This window comes from Crocodylus siamensis, chromosome 2 (assembly GCF_052110815.1).
Source record: "Crocodylus siamensis isolate JL-2025a chromosome 2, ASM5211081v1, whole genome shotgun sequence".
NCBI classification, from domain to species: Eukaryota; Metazoa; Chordata; order Crocodylia; family Crocodylidae; genus Crocodylus; species Crocodylus siamensis.
In genome coordinates this window covers 12,117,324-12,133,793 of record NC_143396.1, presented here as the reverse complement: position 1 = coordinate 12,133,793, position 16,470 = coordinate 12,117,324, and the positions used below count along the sequence as shown (strand labels likewise).

Genomic DNA, 16,470 nt, shown 5'->3' with positions numbered 1-16,470 from the left:
CACGTTGACTCCTGACCCCACGGGACCCTGCCGCCCCCGGAGTGCGGGGCACCCCCAGGCCCCTCCAAACCAGCCCGACAAACTCCCCTAAAGCCCCGGGAAAAGGGCCCACGCCGCAGCCGGGGCGCAGGGCAAGCAGGGCCCAGGACCCCCGGTCTGGGCAGGGGCAGGAGCCCTCGCACCTCCGCCAGGCCGCCACGTGGCATCTCCAGCTGGCGGGGGCGGGGCTCCATGGGGCGGGGCCTCGGCGCTCTCCGCGCCCAATCGCCGCTCGGCGGGGCGGGGCCGGGGCTGGCCCCGCCTCCTGCAATGCTCGGATTGGCCGCGCCTCCCGCCCGCGTGACCGAGCTCGGCTCACGTGGGAGCTGCGGGGCGGAGCCGGCCCGGCTCGGCGAGCGCAGGTGAGTGGGGCGGACCCCCCCGGCCGGCAGCTCGGGGGTTAACGCGCCCGCACGGCCCAGCACCCCAGGGGTTAATGGCGGGGGTCGGCGGTGCCGGCCCCCCGCCTCAGGGCCGCTCCCCGCCGGTGCAGCCCCCCCGGGCCATGGAGGAGGCCGTGCGGCCGCGGGGGGAGGGGGCCGGGGAGGAGGAGGCAGGGGAGGCGGAGGTCATGGAGGAGGACCGGGACCGGGACCGGGACCAGGAGGCGGCGGCGGCAGCGGAGGCCGAGCTGGCGCTGAACCCCTACGACGGGCTGCCCTTCTCGTCACGCTACTACGGGCTGCTGCGGCACCGCCGGGCACTGCCCGCCTGGGCTGCCAAGTACCGCTTCCTGGAGCGGCTGCAGGGAGCCCGCGGCATCGTGCTCGTGTCCGGGCCACCTGGCGCCGGCAAGAGCACCCAGGTGAGCCCGTGCGCCCGTCCTGACCAGCCCAGCGCCGCGCCCGGGGTCCCGAAGGGCTGTGCCGCGGCAGCTTCCCAGCGCTTGGGCCCATGGCAGAGCCCAGCACAGGTCCCATCCGCACCCTGCACAAGCACTCTGGCAGCGCAGGTCGTTGGCGCCTAGCCGGCGCCGCGCCCGCCTGGGCACCGTGCCAGCACCACGGCAGCCTCGCTCTGTGCCCAGCAGGCAGGCAGGTAGGGCGGGTGGAAGCTGCTGCATGCCCGAGTGCAGGGGGGAGCTGCGCCATGGTGGCCGGGAACTGGATCCGGGTCGGGCGGGGCACCACGGCTGGAGCAGCATGGAGCCGGCGTCCGGGACTTTGCCCCGGGCGAGGCGCTGGTGGCCGCCTGCACTGCGCTGAGCGGAGCTGCCTGCAGCTGTAGGCAATTGCCCTGGGTGCTGGGGCTCGCATCATGGCTTCCTTGTTTACACTGGGACATCCCCGCAGCCCTCCGTGGCATAACCCAGGGGGAGGGCAAGATCCCCCCTGACCCTGTGGGGGTGTGGCAGCCAGAGCCATGACCCTGCCGGGGTGGCTGCCTCCCCGCAGGTCCCGCAGTGGTGCGCGGAGTACGTGTTGTCGCAGCAGTTGGCGCACGGCCTGGTGGTCTGCGCCCAGCCCCATGGCCCAGCAGCCCTCAGCCTGGCGCTGCGCGTGGCCGACGAGATGGACCTCAACCTGGGCCACGAGGTCGGCTACTGCGTCGCCCATGACGACTGCTGCACCCCGGAGACGCTGCTCAGGTGGGAGCAATCCCCTGGGGCAGGGGCAGAGCCGCAGGGAGCATCCTGCTGCAGCCTGCCCCAGTGCACCCCACTCCTGCCCGGGGCCAGGCTGGGCGGTCACCAGCGCCACCCCCACTGCTAGGGGGAACAGAGGCAGGCAGGCCCCAGGGCCCCTCCTGAGCCCCGCTGGCACCCCTCACTCCCAGCCCACGGCACCTGAGCTGTGCCTGGTGCTGCAGGTTCTGCTCAGACGAGATGCTGCTGCGGGAGATGATGTCGGCACCACTGCTGCAGCGCTACGGGGTGGTGGTGCTGGACGAGGCACAGGAGCGCACGGTGCCCACGGATGTGCTGCTGGGGCTGCTCCAGGACGTGCAGCGCCAGCGCCCTGCGCTCCGCCTTGTTGTGATCACGGCACCCGCCCTCGAGCCACGGCTCCGCGACTTCCTCCGTGACCCCCCGCTGGTCTGGGTGCCGGCATCGCATCCCCCGTGCCCAGTCCTGTACCACGACCTGCCTGCCCACGCCCGAGTGGCAGCCGCCTGCCAGGCTGTGCTGGACCTGCACCAGCGCCAGGAGCCCGGTGACGTGCTGGTCTACGTGGCCAGCGAGCAGGTGGGTGGGGGCAGGACCCTCATGCCGGGATGCTGTTAGGACCTGGCAGGGTCCCTGGGGGTTGGGGGGTCCCTGGCAGGGAGCGGGTGCCATGGCCAATGCCCCCTGGCTCCCCCAGGAGATCGAGGAGTGCTGCGAGGCCCTGGAGGCCGCGGCCGCAGCGCTGCCTGCAGCACCAGGCCCGCTGCAGGTGCTGCCCCTGCACCCTGGCCTGGGGCGGGCAGCCCAGAAGGTCTACGCAGCGCCGGAGCCCAAGGAGGCGGGAGCAGGCCGGCCACGGCGGGCGATCGTCACCCACTGGCTTGCGGATTCCTCCTTCTCGCTGGACGCCGTGAGCCACGTCGTGGACACGGGGCTGGAGCTGCGCAGCGTGAGTGACCCTCGTCCCCTACAGACCCCTTGGCACCTTCCAGGCCGCCCTGTCCCTGCCTGGAGGGGAGAGGCCGGGCCCCCGGGGCCATGGCAGAGCTGCCTACGGGGGGGAGCCGTGGGGCAGCCTCAGGCTGAGTTGGGCGGGCCGTGCGGCACCGGGGGGTCAGTGCGGCTGTCTCCCCCAGGTCTACCACCCCTGGATCCGGGCCGAGGCCCAGGTGCTGCGACCCGTCAGCCAGAGCCAGGCAGAGTCGCGGCGGCAGCGGGCCACAGGTGGGAGGGAGCCTGGGGCGGCAGAGGGTTTCCGTAACGTCCCTGCCCATCCGGCCTGGCCGAGCACTCGGCTGCTCTCACCCCCCACGCCGGGCCAGGACCCCTTGCCTGCACCCCGGTCCCCCGTCAGCCCCGCCCTCTGCCCCGCAGGCTCGTGCCTGCGCCTGTACCCGGAGGCCGAGGCGCAGCGCCTGCCGCCCTGCCCCGCGCCCCGGGTGGCCGAGGCCAACCTGAGCCGCCTCGTGCTGCTGCTCAAGCGCCTCGACATCGCCGACATGGGCCAGTGCGACTTCCTCGACCGGCCAGGTACCGCCTGCCCTGGGGAGCGCAGCGGGGTCCCGGGTGGGGCGCAAGCAGGGTAATAAGGTCCCAGGCGGATGGGGCCTGGGCGGCTGCAGCCTCAGCTGCCCCTGCCCCCCCAGCCCCCGAGGCGCTGATGCAGGCGCTGGAGGACCTGGACTACCTGGCCGCGCTGGACGACGACGGGAACCTGTCAGAGGTTGGCATCATCATGTCCGAGTTCCCGCTGGACCCGCCGCTGGCCAAAGCCCTGGTGGCTGCCTGCGAGTTCGACTGCGTGAACGAGATGCTGACGCTGGCCGCCATGCTCACAGGTGGGGCCGGGCCAGGTTGGGGCGGGGCTGCCTTGCCGGTGCCACGCTGACCCTTCCCTGCCCCCTCAGCCGGGCCCTGCTTCCTGCCGGTGCCCGCACGCCTGGAGGAGGCCGTGGCCGCGCGGCGCCGGACACTGCTGCACCGCGACGGCGACCACTTCACCCTCATCAACATCTTCCACGCCTACCAGCAGCGTGAGTCTCGGCCCCGCGGCACCCCCGACCCCCCGCCTGCTGCCACCCCTTCCACCCCTGCCCGGACCCAGAAGCTTCCTCCTGCCCCGAGGCTGCGGGCCCCGAGGCTGCATGGGCACGGGCCGGCCTTGCCCGGGCCAGGTGCCAGAGGGAACTCGTGGAGCCCCCTGGCCCCAGCGGGGGTGGGGGGCAGCCAGCACCCCTGGGGAGGTGCACCCCACGCTGACACCGGTCTCCACAGACAGGGCGGATGAGGGCTGGTGCCGCAAGCAGGGGCTGAGCGCAGCAGTGCTGCAGCGAGCGGTGGCGCTGCGGGCCGAGCTGCTGGAGGCCATGCGGCGCATCGAGCTGCCCGTGTCCCCCCCGGCCTTCGGTGCCCCTGGCAACGTCTGCAACCTCCAACGCGCCCTTGTCTCCGGCTGCTTCCTCAAGGTGTGCCGGGGGGCAGCGTGAATGGGGGAGGTGTGGGCATCGAGGGGGGCAGCACAAGTGGGGCTGGGGATTGGTGTGGGGAGCGGGGACGCAGGCACGGCCAGGCCCCCTTGACCCCATGCTCCCCCCGGAAGGTGGCACGGGACCTGGACGGGGCCGGGAACTACGCGATGCTGACGCACCGGCACGTGGCCCAGCTGGCGCCCACGTGCTGCTACCGCCTGCGCCGCCCGCCCCCGCGCCCGCCGCCCTGGCTGCTCTTCCACGACTTCTGCATCTCCCAGGACAACTGCCTGCGCGTCGTCTCCGAGATCCAGCCCCGCCTGTGAGCTGCAGCCCCACAGGGTGGGCAGCCGCTAGCCCGTGCTGGCCTCGGTGCCAGACCTGGGCTCACGTCCCTGTCCCCACCCCCACAGGCTGGCGGAGCTGGCCCCCCAGTACTACCTGAGCAACCTGCCGCCCAGCGAGAGCCGCGACCTGCTCATGGAGCTGCGAGAGCAGCTGGCAGCTGAGGCGGCCGCGCCAGAGGCCGCTGAGCCGGCGCAGGAGGGGGCTGCAGGCACCCTGCAGGAGGACGATGACGGGGACCAGGATGTGTGCACGCTGCAGTGACCGAGAGCCGCTGGACCCTGGCCGGTGGCTGGCAGCTCGGGGCTGCTGTGTTGTGGGGGAGGACAGCCGGGACACGTCTGCGGCCGGAGCCCGGCCCCGTGGCGTGGCAGGGACTGAGGCTGAGGGCAGTGGCGGGCGGTGTCTGCTTGGTGCTGGGGCTGCCCCCTCGTCACGCCGCTTGGGGACAGGGACGGAGGCTGCCCCAGACACCGTGGGGTCGCGTGGTGCTACTGGGGGTGTGGGCTCTGCGGGCCGTGCCCCGATCTGTGGGTCTGTTGGGGGGCTGGGGCCGCAGGGGCGGGGAGGGGCCCAGCCAGAGGCCTCTCGTGTATAAAGTTTTTCTGTGACTTCAGTTTTCTGACTGCTCTTACTTGCTCCCCGACACGTGCGGTCCTGCTGGCCCCAGGCGTCGGGGGAGCCCAGGGTTGGTGGGGGGGCCAACCTGGGGCCATGATAACAAGTCTGGGGCTGGGGTCTGCTGGTGCCGAGGGGCGCGGGGCTGGGGCTGGGGCCCTTTGTGCCATGACTTCCAGCTCCTTTGGTAGGATCCCAAAACCAAGGGGCTGGCAGGGAGGTCACATCCAGTACCAGCCCTGCCCGGGGCAGGATCAGCCCCGTCCAAACCAGCCCAGACAAACCCCGTGTCTGACCTCAGAGCCACATGACAGTCCCCTCCGGCACAGCCCCAGGCTTCACTCCTGTCCCCAAGAAAGCAGCAGGACCAAGGCCACTGGCATCCTGCCCCTGCCATGGGGGTCACGGACACTGCAGGGAGCCCAGGCCCCCTGCTGCAGAGGAAGGGGAACCCCCCCCAGTCTGCGCAGGGGCAAATCCCTTCCTGCCCCAGTGCAGCGCGGGGCTGAGCCTGGGCGCGGGGCCGAGACCCTCCAGCCGGGACCCTGCGGGGTCGATGCCGACAGCAGTGGCGCAGCCCAGCCCGGGCTCCGGCCCCAGCACCTCGGGGGGGCTCCAGCTGCCCCGGGGTAGGGGCAGCACGGCCGTCTGCGAGGCCTGCCACCGTTAGGCGCGTCGCCGGCTCCCTGCAGCCGGGACCCATGACTCAGGCCGGGGCTGCCTGCCCTTTCGGCAGGACTCCCCCGTGGAGCTGCTTTCCAGGGAACTGCAGGGGAAGCAGGCATGGGACTGTCCCTGCACAGGGGAAGCTGCGGGGGAGGCCGCAGTGATGGTGCTTGCAGCTGGCCACGGGCCACAGGCTGGGGGGGGCAGGCCTTGTTGCTGCCCGGGGGCCAAGGGCTGCCCACAGGCTCCTTTGATGCTCTGGCAGCAGCTCGCTGCCCCCCTGGTGCCTGCCCTGCCCTGCTCGCTCAGCCTGGGGGGCCACGAGGAGACTTTCTGGCCCTACCCTGGGGCTGAGGCTGCTGCCAGGCCTCGGGCCCCCCAGCATGACCATGGCTCTGACTCTGCTGAGCTCTTCGGGGTGTCCGGTGCCACCGTGGCCACGTGGGCTGTGGGGCCAGGCCAGGCCAGGACACCCAGGAGGCAGGCAGAGGAGGGTAGCAGCTGCCCATCTTGGGGTTATCATAGCACAGGGCCGGGCGCAGGTGGCGCTGGGGTCCATGCAGGAGACCTGCCCGGTGCAGCCTCCGGCCCTGGCTGCGACACGCTGGCCCTAACCGGGGGCAGCATATCCCAAGGTACTGTCATGCTGCGGCACCAAGGGGCAGGGCCAGGGCAGTCCTAGCGTGGTGCGAGACCGTGCTGCCAGGCACAGGTCTCCTCCTCCTCCTCCCTGACCCCAGATCTGGCCCCAGAGCCGCGTCTCCAGCCTGCAGGGCTCCCACGGCCCTGAGCCTGTGCTGCCAGGGAAGCATTTGCTGGTTCCCCGTGGCCAAATCTCTGGGCCTGCGGGTGCCCTGGGGGCCAGCAGCGAGGCCCTGTAGGGTGGAGCGGGTGCGCAGGGCCTGAGCCAGCATGCAGCCAGCGCAAGGCCTGAGCTGGACACCCAGGGGCCGACTGCAGCCACGCGGGTCCCGATGACCAGCCCCCTCCGCACCCCTTGTCTGGCCAGAGGCCAACTGATGCTGCCTGCCCTCGTGGTCCCCTGGCTGCGTTTGCAGCCTGCGCCCAGGATGGTGACGGGCTCTGGGGCAGCCGCACCGTAGCTTCCCACCGCGGCGGTGACATTTGGCTGCCGGTTTTCAATTCCCTTTGTGGTAGTTCCTGCCTCCCATGCGGTTTCGCTGACGGCGTCTGTGTCGGCAGGTGGGTTCGCAGGAATGCTACAGCTCGCCCACCAGCTACGGCTACGACAGGGCCCAGGGCAGGGATTGCGCCTGCTCACACACATGTATGTGCATGGGAACATATGTCCATACATGTGTGTGCACATGTGCATGTGTATGTTTGCATGTGTGAGTATGTTCATGCCTGCATGCGCACATACATGCACGCACGTGTTTGCACGCACATGCTTATCATGCTGTTTCCCACTTGCCTCTCCCCTCAGTGTCACAAGTGCCTCCCACAGCTGCCCCCCCCAGGGGGTCCCAGCTCAGGCGGGGGTGGTCACAGCTGGTTCAGCCCCTGCAGGATCAGGCTTGTCTGAACCAGCCCCAAGCACCCTCTCCAGCCTGTTCCCAACAGCAGGACCGCCCCCCGCACCAGCCTGTGGGCCCCCCAGCTCTGGCCCTGCCCCTAAGTTGTGCCTGACCCCAAGGACCTGCTCCACTCCCTACGTGGGCGACTGCCAGCGGCACCTTCACTGCCGGGTTTCCGTCAGGAGCTTTTTGACAGCCCAGCCCCGGGCACCATGGGCATGCGGCCACCCCAAGAGCCTTTGCAGGGTGCAGCGGGGGCAGGACAACATCATCCCTGACTGAAGCTGAGCTGGTGCCTCCCCAGCTGGGCCCGTTCTCTGCCAGTATTGCACCCGCCCGCCCCAGGCCTGCCAGAGAGCAGCTGCCATCGCCCCTGCCCCTGCCCCTGCCCCTGCCCCTGCCCCTGCCCCTGCATGTCCAGGAGCTCCCTGCTGCCCTCTGACGCCAGGCCTACCCTACCCCAGCCCTTCACCCCAGGCCCCGTCCCAGCTGCCCCTGCCTCAGCGGGCCACGGCTCCCCGGGACACGAGCTGCGGGTCAGTGCAGCACCAAGGAGCTGGAGCGTGCCAGTGCCCGCGGCCTGCCAGAGTCCACGAGGCCCGAGGGAGCCTGCTCCGGCGTGGAGAGGCGTGGAGCCGTGGGGCAGATGCGGGCAGCAGAGGGTGGCAGAGACACCGAGACCTCTGGGGACCAGGGGAGTTCGCTGCAGATGGGGTGAGGGCTCCTGCCCACCCCTGGGCCCACCCGTGCATGACGCAGCCAGCCTGGGCCAGGGTGGGAGCAACGTGGGGGCTTTATCCCAGATTGACCACTCATCACTGAGTCTCTCACCTTGCCAGGGCCGTCGGCAGGCCCCTGGGATGGGTCTGCCCCCCACACGTGGGCCGGAGGAGACAGAAGTTTGTTCTTTTCATCCCTTTGGGCCTGTGAGCGAAGGGTTGAACATGGGCAGGAGCTGCAGGCCCTGCTGGGAGAGAGGAGATCGCCTCCCAGCAGGTGCCCAAAGCTCAGCGGTCAAAGCCCTGGGGCCAGTCCCAGCGGGTCGTGCTCGGGCCCTTCCAGAGCCACATCGGCAGGGGGGCGAACCCGGCTCGAAGTCCAGAGGACCCTGCCAGCAGCACCAGCTCGGACGCAATGTCCTCAGGATGGGTGCAGCCCGACACTGCGGCCAACGAGGTAGAGCCCAGGGGACCCGGGGCCAAAGGCGACGCTGGAGCCTGGAGGGGAAGAAGACGGAGTTTGAGCTGCAAACACAGAAACCGCCACAGCAGCAGGGGCAGCTGGAGCGAGGCAAGGCTCTTCCCTACGAGCATTGCAGCGTTTGGAGGGGGCCAAAGGGGTCGACAAGGCCGTGTAAGGAAACGAGTGCTGGACCTGCCTCCGTTGCAGGGGAAGGCCCTTGAAGGTCATCCTCGTATGAGTGCAGGGCACGGAGGACAAACCCGAGAGCGCCATCCCGGAGACATGAGCAGGTGAGAAGGGACTAGCTCCAGGGACAGCCATGCACAGGAGGGGCCACAAGTCAGGAGTGAAGACAGGGAAGGGGCTTTGGGTTCGGGAAAGGCCATGAAGGGAAGCAAACTTCAGGGCAGACCCTTCGGGGTGCTCCCAAGAGACTTCCCAGATGAAAGGACCCGGCCGGGAGGGGCACAGGGTCATGAGGCTCTCAATCAGGTCCTGAACCCTGCGTCGGTAGGGAATGACATAGAGGAAGTCCCCACGTAGAGAGATGCAGGGCCAGAAGAGGCAGAGAGAAAGGCTGGCAGGGGTGACCAAGAGCCAAAGGAAAGTGATGGAGTACATGGTCAGGCCTGGGGGTCTGGCTCGGGGTCTGGAGGGAAGATGGTGACACCTGCTCTGCCCCCAGACCCAGGAGCAGACAGAGGGGCTGAGTTAGTAGTGGGAGGGACACTTCCATGCCCTCCGGGCCTGAATCCAGGGGTGGGTTGCTGGGCAAGCATGGGTCCAGGCGACTCCTTTGAGTGCGGAGAAGGAGCAGAGGATCCGGGGAGCTCCCTGGTGCAGGGGGCTCCTGATCTGCCCCTCGCTGGACCCGTCGGGCTCCAAAGCACCCGAAAGGAGCTGGCTTGGACCATGCTCAGATCCTGTGCACCCAGCACACGCCCGGCTGGAAGCGCTGCCGGCAGCCGCGCGGTGCCACAGGAGCCCACGGCGGGGCTTCCTTCCAGGAGTGAGGGGTGCGAGGCCTCGGAGCTGGAGGAGGGTGAACAGGAGGGGAATACTCCTTCAGCAGGACACAGCTTCCCATACCGAGAGAGCCTGTGGGAGTCAATGGCCAGCTCCTGCGCTGGGGGAGACCGGGTGCTGATCTTGATCCCAGTGAGAGCGGACCTGCCGCAAGCAGCCTGGAGAGGCCATGTCCTGTCAAACATCGGCTGCCAGATGTGAGAGGCGTGGCAGTTACCTGGCCGTGGCCCAGCTGTGGTGCTTCCCAGGTAAACATGATGAAACCTTGCTATGCCCAGGCTGCTGCGGCCGGGCCCCTCTGCCAGGACACGGGGCGAGGACAGCGGCTGCAGGATGGAGGGGAAGGGCCATGGGCACGGTCGCAGCACAGTGGGCAGCAGGGCAGAGAGGCGCTTGCTGCCAGTGCCCCCTGTTCTCCAGTCGGCCAGGCCAAGTTACAAGTGCCCATCACCAAATAAATCCAGGGGACCCCCCCACCTAGCCAGGCATATTCCAGGGGATCCTGGAGAGCCTTGGAGAAGGAGGTGCAGGAGATGCTGGTGATTAAACCACCTTGAAGCTGTGGTCTTTCCCAGCAGTGCCGGTTCCACAGCCTGATTGGCGAGGGGTCTGAATCTGAGTGCAGTCCCAGCTGGTTGCATGCCCTGTGCCCTGGGGGATGAGCATCTCCATAAGGTCAGGGAGCAAAGGCCTCACCATGAAGAGGGAGACATGCCGGGCAGGAGCGGCACAGGTAACATACTGGACACGGGTGGGGTTGGGGACTGAGTGCCAGGACCCAGCAAAGATTGATGCCATCCAAAATTGCCCAATCCCAAACACCAGAAGCAAAGTGCCATGTTTTATGGGAGCAGTGGCATTTTACAGGGGGTTTGAGCCGGGCTTGAGCTCCACTGCAGCCCCCTTGGCAGACCTGCCTGGGAAGGGCATGCCAGACGGGGGCACTGGGCCAGGATGTGCCAGCACACCCGACCAGTTAAACAAGGCTTTGGTGAGCGAACCCTGACGGGGGCCTGGACTTTTCTGCACCCTTCCCTGGGTTTGCAACGGCTTCGTATGCTGGCTTAGGGCCTGACTTGAAGCAGCAGGAGGCCCAGCGAGCGCTCGAGCCAGGGCTGAATAGTCAAGGGGAAGCCGCAATGCCACGTTGAAAGAGTGACCGCTGGCGTGTGGCTGCGGGGCGAAGCCCCAGCGAGAGGAGACGGATGGGGGACCCTGACCTGTGGGGGCTGCAGCAGAGAGGCCTGGAGCTGTGGGGCAGAGGCGATGGGCCGAGGGTGGCAGAGGGACCAGGGGAGTTGGCTCCAGACAGGGAGTGAGGGGTCCTGCCGGTGCACGATGCAGCCGGCCCTGGCCGGGGTGTCAGCAGGTCGTGTTCAACCCTCCCGTCCTGCCCCGTCTTCCCTGGTCCCTGGCAGCGCCCCGGATGATTGGAGTCAGGGCGGGGGTTATCCTAGATGTAGCCGTCCTGTCCCTTGTGCCCGCTGGCCGTGGCCACTGCAGGGAGAACAGGCATCGCAGTGCCCAAATCTTCCCCACCCAGCCGCTGCCTGACGTCTCCTTGAACTGAACCCCTCCAGTGACGGAGAGTCCCCCCAGCCCCGGCCTCTCTCCCACTGCCTCCCAGGAAAGTTTTTCCTGAAACCCAGTCTGACTTGAGCCAAGGGCCTGCCTCGGCCAGGGTCCACGCAGTGCCCGGCACATCGGGGTCCGGTCTTGCCTGGCCAGCACGGCCTGGGCAGCAAGGCCCCTTGGGCTGGGGTGGGTAGGTCCCTGTGGCTCCGGCTGTGGCAGGATTTGGCCTGGTGCTACCTTTCCCTTTCTGAGAAGTGCTGGCAACCGCAGTTTCCTCACTTCTCCTTTCAGTTCCACCCCTGGGGCTGCCCCAGCACCGCCAGCCCCTATATAGTCTGTCCCAGGGTCACCGCGCCGCCACGGCCGCCCAGCACTCGCCGCGCCCAGCCGGCAGCAGCATGGAGTGGAGCCCCCTCGAGGTAGGGACGGAGCCACCGCGGGGCTGGGCCCAGGCAGGGGGTCGGGGGGGAATGGCTCTCCCAGCCGGGGAGCTGCCAGGGTGGGGGCTGGAGACCTGCCCTGGGGGAGCCCTGGGTCTGCGGGACAGGCCGTCCGGGCAGTGCCGTGACTGCCCACAGGCCCCAGGGGCAGGGCAGGCCAGGCCCAGCCTCTCCCACAGGCGCACTGCGGCCATCTGCCCCCCTCCAGTCCATCTGTCGCCCCCCACCCCAGATGCCCAGCACTGGCTGCCTGCCCTGCGGCTGGGCCTTTGTGCCCCCGGCCCCTCCTAACAGGCGCCTGTCCCAGCACCCAGCCCTCCCTGTCCCGTGGCACCTGCACCAGTGAAGTCCGCTCGCCGCCCCCCGGCCCATCCCGCCGGGAGCCGCTCTGCACCCCCGCGCCCGGCGGGCTCCCCGCGGCGGGTCTGAGTCCCGCTGTGGGCTGCGTGGCTCTGACTCCATCCCCGTCCCAGGTGCTGGTGCTGGCTGCCCTGCTTGGCGCGCTCTGCCCAGCCCCTGCCGCCACCCTGACTGGCTTCCCCACCAAGCGTGAGTCCTGCAGCCACGGGGCAGGGCGGGGGCGGGGGCCGGGCCGGGGCAGAAGGGGGAGCAAGGGATGCAGGCACTGGGCACACCGGGGCCGGGGGGCCTGGGCGGCCCTGTAGGCACGCAGAGCGGGGACCTGGCCACCAGCCCGGTGTGAGCAGTGAGTGCCCCCAGTCAAGGTTGGGGACCGCGACGAGGACGTGGTGCTGAGCTGCAAGGGATCAGCACCACCCGAGACCTGGCAGCTGAACGGGGACCCGGACCCCATGGTGGAGCTGGTGCCAGCTGGGCTGGAGCTCACCATCGTGGGGCTGGACCTGCCGGCCACCGGCAACTACACATGCTGGGCCCACGGCCGCCTGCTCGACGCCACCTTCCTGGCCATGCGCAGCCCCCTGGGTCACCTCATCCACCAGCACTCAGGTGCGTTGGGGGGGATGGTGGGGCCGTGTCTCCAGAGAGCTGGGGGCCTGGGCTGCGGTCTAGGACTGGGGGGTCTGGGGGAGGCTGAGCAAGTGCCTGAGGCTGGGGGGATCTAGAGCTGAGACACATAGTGGGATCTGGCTGGAGGGGGGTGAAGCTGGGGATGTCTAGGGCTGGGGGTCTGGGGATAAGGGGGTCCAGAGCTGGAGCTGCTGGTGCCTGGGACTGGTGGGGGGCTGGGGCTGGGGATGTCCAGGGCTGGGGGCATCCAGGGTCAAGTCCAAGGCTGGGAGCTGGGGGGTGTGGGGCGGGTCACCCAGGGCTGCGCTCACCCCTCACCGCCCCCAGATGAGCAGGTGAAGGCGGTGTCCTGCCACACCAAGTCCTACTGCGGCACGTTCAAGTGTGAGTGGAGAGCCCTGGAGAACGCCTTCTTCCGCGCCCGCATCTTCCGCAGGTGGGTGCCCCCTGCCCCCTGCCCCCTGCCCGGGGCTGCCCCCGCCCTGGTGCCCACGCCGGCTGTGCTGTGCCCACAGTGGCGAGAGCCCCGGGGCCTGGCAGCACACGAGCCTGGAGCAGCGGGGCCCGGTCACCATGGACTTCTCGGAGCCTGGCTTCTGCCCCTTCGCCGAGGAGACGCAGCCGCTGGTGCTGGAGCTGCAGGCACTGACGAGGCGCCACTTATTTGAGGACTTCAGGCTGCGCCTCTTCCTGCGTGATATCGGTGCGTCCCCGTGCTCCCCCCCCCCGTACCCCCAGTGCCCGGCTGACAGCCCCGCTCTGCCCGCAGTGCGCCCCGAGCCCCCGCACAACGTGTCGGCGCGGCGCGAGGGGCAGCAGCTGCACCTGGCCTGGGCCCCGCCGGCCTCCTGGAGCCGCCCGCACTCCTACTTCACCCTGCACTACCGCCTGCAGTACAAGCACCACAATGGCTCCACGGTGAGCGCCCCCGGCCCAGGGCCACCCTGGGGGGACTATCTAGAGCCTGCAGTGGTCCCCCTCCCCGCACTGCCCAGGCAAGAGCAGGCCCAGGCTGTGCCCACAGTGACCCCATCCCACCCCACAGGGCACTCTGCAGCTGGATGGGGTGCAGCAGACGCAGCTGGTGGGGGCCGTGCGCCAGGTGCGCCTCAGCTGCCAGGACCCCTTCGCCAACTCCAGCTGGAGCGCCTGGACGCCCTGGAAGGACGTGTGACCCCTGTCCCACGCTGCCCGAGCCCCGCAGACCCGCACCAGGCTGCGGGCACCGGGCCCTAGCCGAGGAGCTGCCCCGTCCCTGCTTCAGCCCCCACAATAAAGAGTTAGCCCCAGAGCTACAGCCGGTGTCTTGCTGTGGATGGACGCGGGCGGAGAGGGCCTGGCGGGGCCTGGTTCCCTGCCCTGGAGCAGCCCTGACGCTGCAGCGGGCGGCTGCCCTGATGGGGCCAGAGCTGGGGCATCTGTCACCGAGCCCCCAGCCACTGGCTCTCGCCCCGGGCACGGGGTCCCCGTCTGGGCAGGCAGCCCCCGACCCCAGCCCAGGGACCCATCTCGCCTGGCCCAGCTGGGGCGGGAGCGGGGGGCACGTGGCCCAGGTGAAAACCGGCCTTGTGGGAGCTGGACTACAGCCGCCCCAGCCCCCAGTTATCAGCAAGAGGCTCAGGGTCAGGGTAACAACAAGGGGTTTTATTGAGCCGGACACGGAGAGGACCAGCCAGCCCTGGGCCCTGCTGGGCTCACGTGCGGGAGGAGGGCCTGGCCTGCCCCCTGCCCCTCACGCCGCAGCTCCCGGGGGACAGCAGCGAGCGGGCTGAGCCCCCCACAGGGGCTGGGCCTGCCTGGCACAGGGCAGGGCCTGAGCAGGATGCAGCGGAGGGGCAGCTCCTGCTCCCCCCGGGACACGCGGGGTGCAGATCTGCCCCCAGCCCGTGCAGTGGGGCAGCCCAGGCCAAACCACAGGCGCGGAGGGGGCTGCGACTCCCCCGGGCTGGGGAGCGCCTCGGGGGGGACCGTGCTTGCGGTTATCGCCGGGGGCCCCGGGGCTTCGCTTGTGGGGGCCCTGCCCTTGCAGGCCGCAGTGGGCACCAGGGGCGCAGGGCAGGAGCCGGCGGCCCCGCGCAGAGACGGAGCGCGGGGCCCGCGCCGGGCCGGGCCGGGCCGGGGGTCGAGCCGCGCGCCCTGGCCACAGCGCAGGCGGCGGGATGGCGGGCAGGCCCCGGCGGTCACAGGGCCGAGGCGAAGCGCAGCTCCTCGCCCTCCAGTAGCTTCCTGGAAGACACGGGGCAGCGGGCTCAGCCGGAGGGGCCGCCGCCGCGGCCCCGCGCCCGGCGACGGGGACGGGGACGGGGATGGGGACGGGGACGGGGACGGGCCCGGGCGCACCGGTAGGCAGCGATCTCCACGCCCAGCGCCATCTTCACGCGCAGCAGGTCCTGGTACTCGCGCAGGTACCGCGCCATGTCCAGCCGGGCCGCGCCGACCTGCTGCTGCAGCTCCTCCACGCGCTCCTGGCGCCGCCCGGGCAGGGACAGGGCTCAGCGCCGGCCCCGCGCCCCCCGCGCCCCCCGCGCCGCCCCGCCTCACCTGGCACCGGGCCACCTCGCCGCTCTGCCGCTCCTGCCGCTCCCGCAGCCGGCGGCGCAGCCCCGCCACGGCCCCGCGCAGCGCCTGCAGCTCGGCGGCGCGGGCGCGGAGCAGGCGGCGGCAGCGGGCCGTCTCCCGCCGCACCGCGCGCGCCGCGTCCCCGTGCCGGGCGGCCGCGTCGGCGGCGGAGGCGCAGCGGGTGCGGTACCAGTCCCCGGCCGCCTGCCGGTTCTTGCCGGCCAGCGCCTCGTACTGCGCGCGCAGCTCGCCCAGCGCCGCCGCCAGGTCGGGACGGGCCGGGGCCGGGGCCGGGGCCGGGGCCGCGCTGCGCGCCGACAGCCCCGCGCCCTCCTCCGCGCACAGGCGGCGCACGAAGGCCAGCTCCCGCCGCGCCCCGCCGGCCCGGCCCTCCGCCGCCCGGCCGCCCAGCGCGGCCCGCGCCGCCGCCTCCCGCGCCGCGCGCAGCGCCGCCTCGGCCCCGCGCCGCTTGCGCGCCTCCTCCGCGCAGCGCTCGCCCAGCCGGGCGCGCAGGCCGCGCAGCTGCTCGCGCTCCCCCTCCAGGCGCCGCTTCTCGCCCGCCTCGGCCTGCAGCCGGCCGCGCAGGCTGCGCGCCTCCTGCTCGTACAGGGCGCGCAGCCGCGGCGGCTCCCGCACCTGCCCGCGCAGCGCCTCCAGCTCCAGGCGCAGCGCACGGTTGCGCCGCTCCAGCGCCCGCACGCGCTCCGCGTAGGCGGCCAGGCGGTCGTTCAGCGCCGCCAGCTGCCCCGCACCCTGCGCCCGCGGCGCCGCCGGCTCCGGCTCCGGCTCCGGCACCGGCACCGGCACCGGCACCGGCAGCAGGGCCTCGGCCCGCGGCCTGCGGGCGCCCAGGCTCATGGCGACGGCCCCGCGCCTCCGTGCTTCTGTGCCGCGGCGCGGCTGCGGCAGAGCCCCCCCACCCCTTATATGGCCGCGGCGGGCGGGGCCTCGCGGGCCGCCGGCCAATCACCACGCGGGGCGGGCCCGGGCCCGGCGGCGTCAAGGTCAAGGCTGGTTCCCGCGGCTCCGGCGGGGCGGGGCGGGGCGGGGCGGGTGGACCCCCGGGGCCGGGGCCGGGGCCGGGGCCGGGCTGCAGCACCACGGACAGCGCCGGCCGCCGGCTCGGGAGTGGGGGGCTCACGGGAGGCCGCCCCCGGCCCGGGGCAGGGCGGGTGGAGCCCGGGGCGGGGAACGGGACGGGGCTGGCTGGGGGCGAGGTACCGGCGCTCCCCCGGAGCGGGGCGCGGGCGCGCACGGACGACGCGGGATCAGGGCTGGGCCGACCCGGCCCGGCCGCCGCTGCTGTCCGGGCCAAGCCGTGGGGGGCCAAGCCCCTGCGGCGGCTGCTCCGGGCCGGAGTCGGGGCAGATCCAGCCCCGCCGGGCAGCGCCGTCCTGAGGGTCCGTCTGCACGTGCGG

General features: G+C 71.3%; 3 protein-coding genes across 3 annotated transcripts; 2 read left to right on the top strand and 1 right to left on the bottom strand.

The window, feature by feature from the left end:
- Positions 1 to 365: 365 nt before the first annotated feature.
- Positions 366 to 5,074, top strand: DQX1 (DEAQ-box RNA dependent ATPase 1). Its single transcript, XM_090035230.1, has 11 exons — positions 366 to 844; positions 1,434 to 1,627; positions 1,849 to 2,224; positions 2,343 to 2,594; positions 2,782 to 2,869; positions 3,020 to 3,175; positions 3,292 to 3,483; positions 3,553 to 3,678; positions 3,920 to 4,110; positions 4,245 to 4,435; positions 4,527 to 5,074. Exons 1-11 carry the CDS (start codon positions 476 to 478, stop codon positions 4,720 to 4,722), a joined length of 2,331 nt encoding a protein of 776 aa, XP_089891356.1. The 5' UTR covers positions 366 to 475; the 3' UTR covers positions 4,723 to 5,074.
- A 5,125-nt stretch (positions 5,075 to 10,199) lies between these two features.
- LOC149869942 (interleukin-12 subunit beta-like) lies at positions 10,200 to 13,667 on the top strand. Its single transcript, XM_090034487.1, has 7 exons — positions 10,200 to 10,221; positions 11,355 to 11,482; positions 12,229 to 12,472; positions 12,821 to 12,929; positions 13,009 to 13,196; positions 13,263 to 13,411; positions 13,539 to 13,667. Exons 1-7 carry the CDS (start codon positions 10,200 to 10,202, stop codon positions 13,665 to 13,667), a joined length of 969 nt encoding a protein of 322 aa, XP_089890613.1.
- Positions 13,668 to 14,539: 872 nt separating this feature from the next.
- Positions 14,540 to 16,051, bottom strand: LOC149869941 (neurofilament light polypeptide-like). The gene is made up of 3 exons (XM_090035292.1): positions 15,035 to 16,051; positions 14,834 to 14,958; positions 14,540 to 14,719 (listed from the first exon to the last, which is right to left on the bottom strand). Exons 1-3 carry the CDS (start codon positions 15,908 to 15,910, stop codon positions 14,674 to 14,676), a joined length of 1,047 nt encoding a protein of 348 aa, XP_089891418.1. The 5' UTR covers positions 15,911 to 16,051; the 3' UTR covers positions 14,540 to 14,673.
- Between the last annotated feature and the right edge of the window lie 419 nt (positions 16,052 to 16,470).

What these genes read in the sequence shown, in the direction of transcription:
- LOC149869941 (XM_090035292.1), bottom strand. Translation starts at nt 15,910, where the DNA reads ATGAGCCTGGGCGCCCGCAGGCCGCGGGCCGAGGCCCTGCTGCCGGTG. An exon ending in GCGAGGTGGCCCGGTGCCAG is followed by an intron (nt 14,959 to 15,034) that starts GTGAGGCGGGGC and finishes GGGCGGCGCCAG; the next exon opens with GAGCGCGTGGAGGAGCTGCA. An exon ending in GTGGAGATCGCTGCCTACCG is followed by an intron (nt 14,720 to 14,833) that starts GTGCGCCCGGGC and finishes CGTGTCTTCCAG; the next exon opens with GAAGCTACTGGAGGGCGAGG.
- LOC149869942 (XM_090034487.1), top strand. Translation starts at nt 10,200, where the DNA reads ATGCCGGGCAGGAGCGGCACAG. An exon ending in GCCGGGCAGGAGCGGCACAG is followed by an intron (nt 10,222 to 11,354) that starts GTAACATACTGG and finishes TTCTCCTTTCAG; the next exon opens with TTCCACCCCTGGGGCTGCCC. An exon ending in CCTCATCCACCAGCACTCAG is followed by an intron (nt 12,473 to 12,820) that starts GTGCGTTGGGGG and finishes CACCGCCCCCAG; the next exon opens with ATGAGCAGGTGAAGGCGGTG.
- DQX1 (XM_090035230.1), top strand. Translation starts at nt 476, where the DNA reads ATGGCGGGGGTCGGCGGTGCCGGCCCCCCGCCTCAGGGCCGCTCCCCG. An exon ending in GCGCCGGCAAGAGCACCCAG is followed by an intron (nt 845 to 1,433) that starts GTGAGCCCGTGC and finishes GCCTCCCCGCAG; the next exon opens with GTCCCGCAGTGGTGCGCGGA. An exon ending in TCTACGTGGCCAGCGAGCAG is followed by an intron (nt 2,225 to 2,342) that starts GTGGGTGGGGGC and finishes TGGCTCCCCCAG; the next exon opens with GAGATCGAGGAGTGCTGCGA.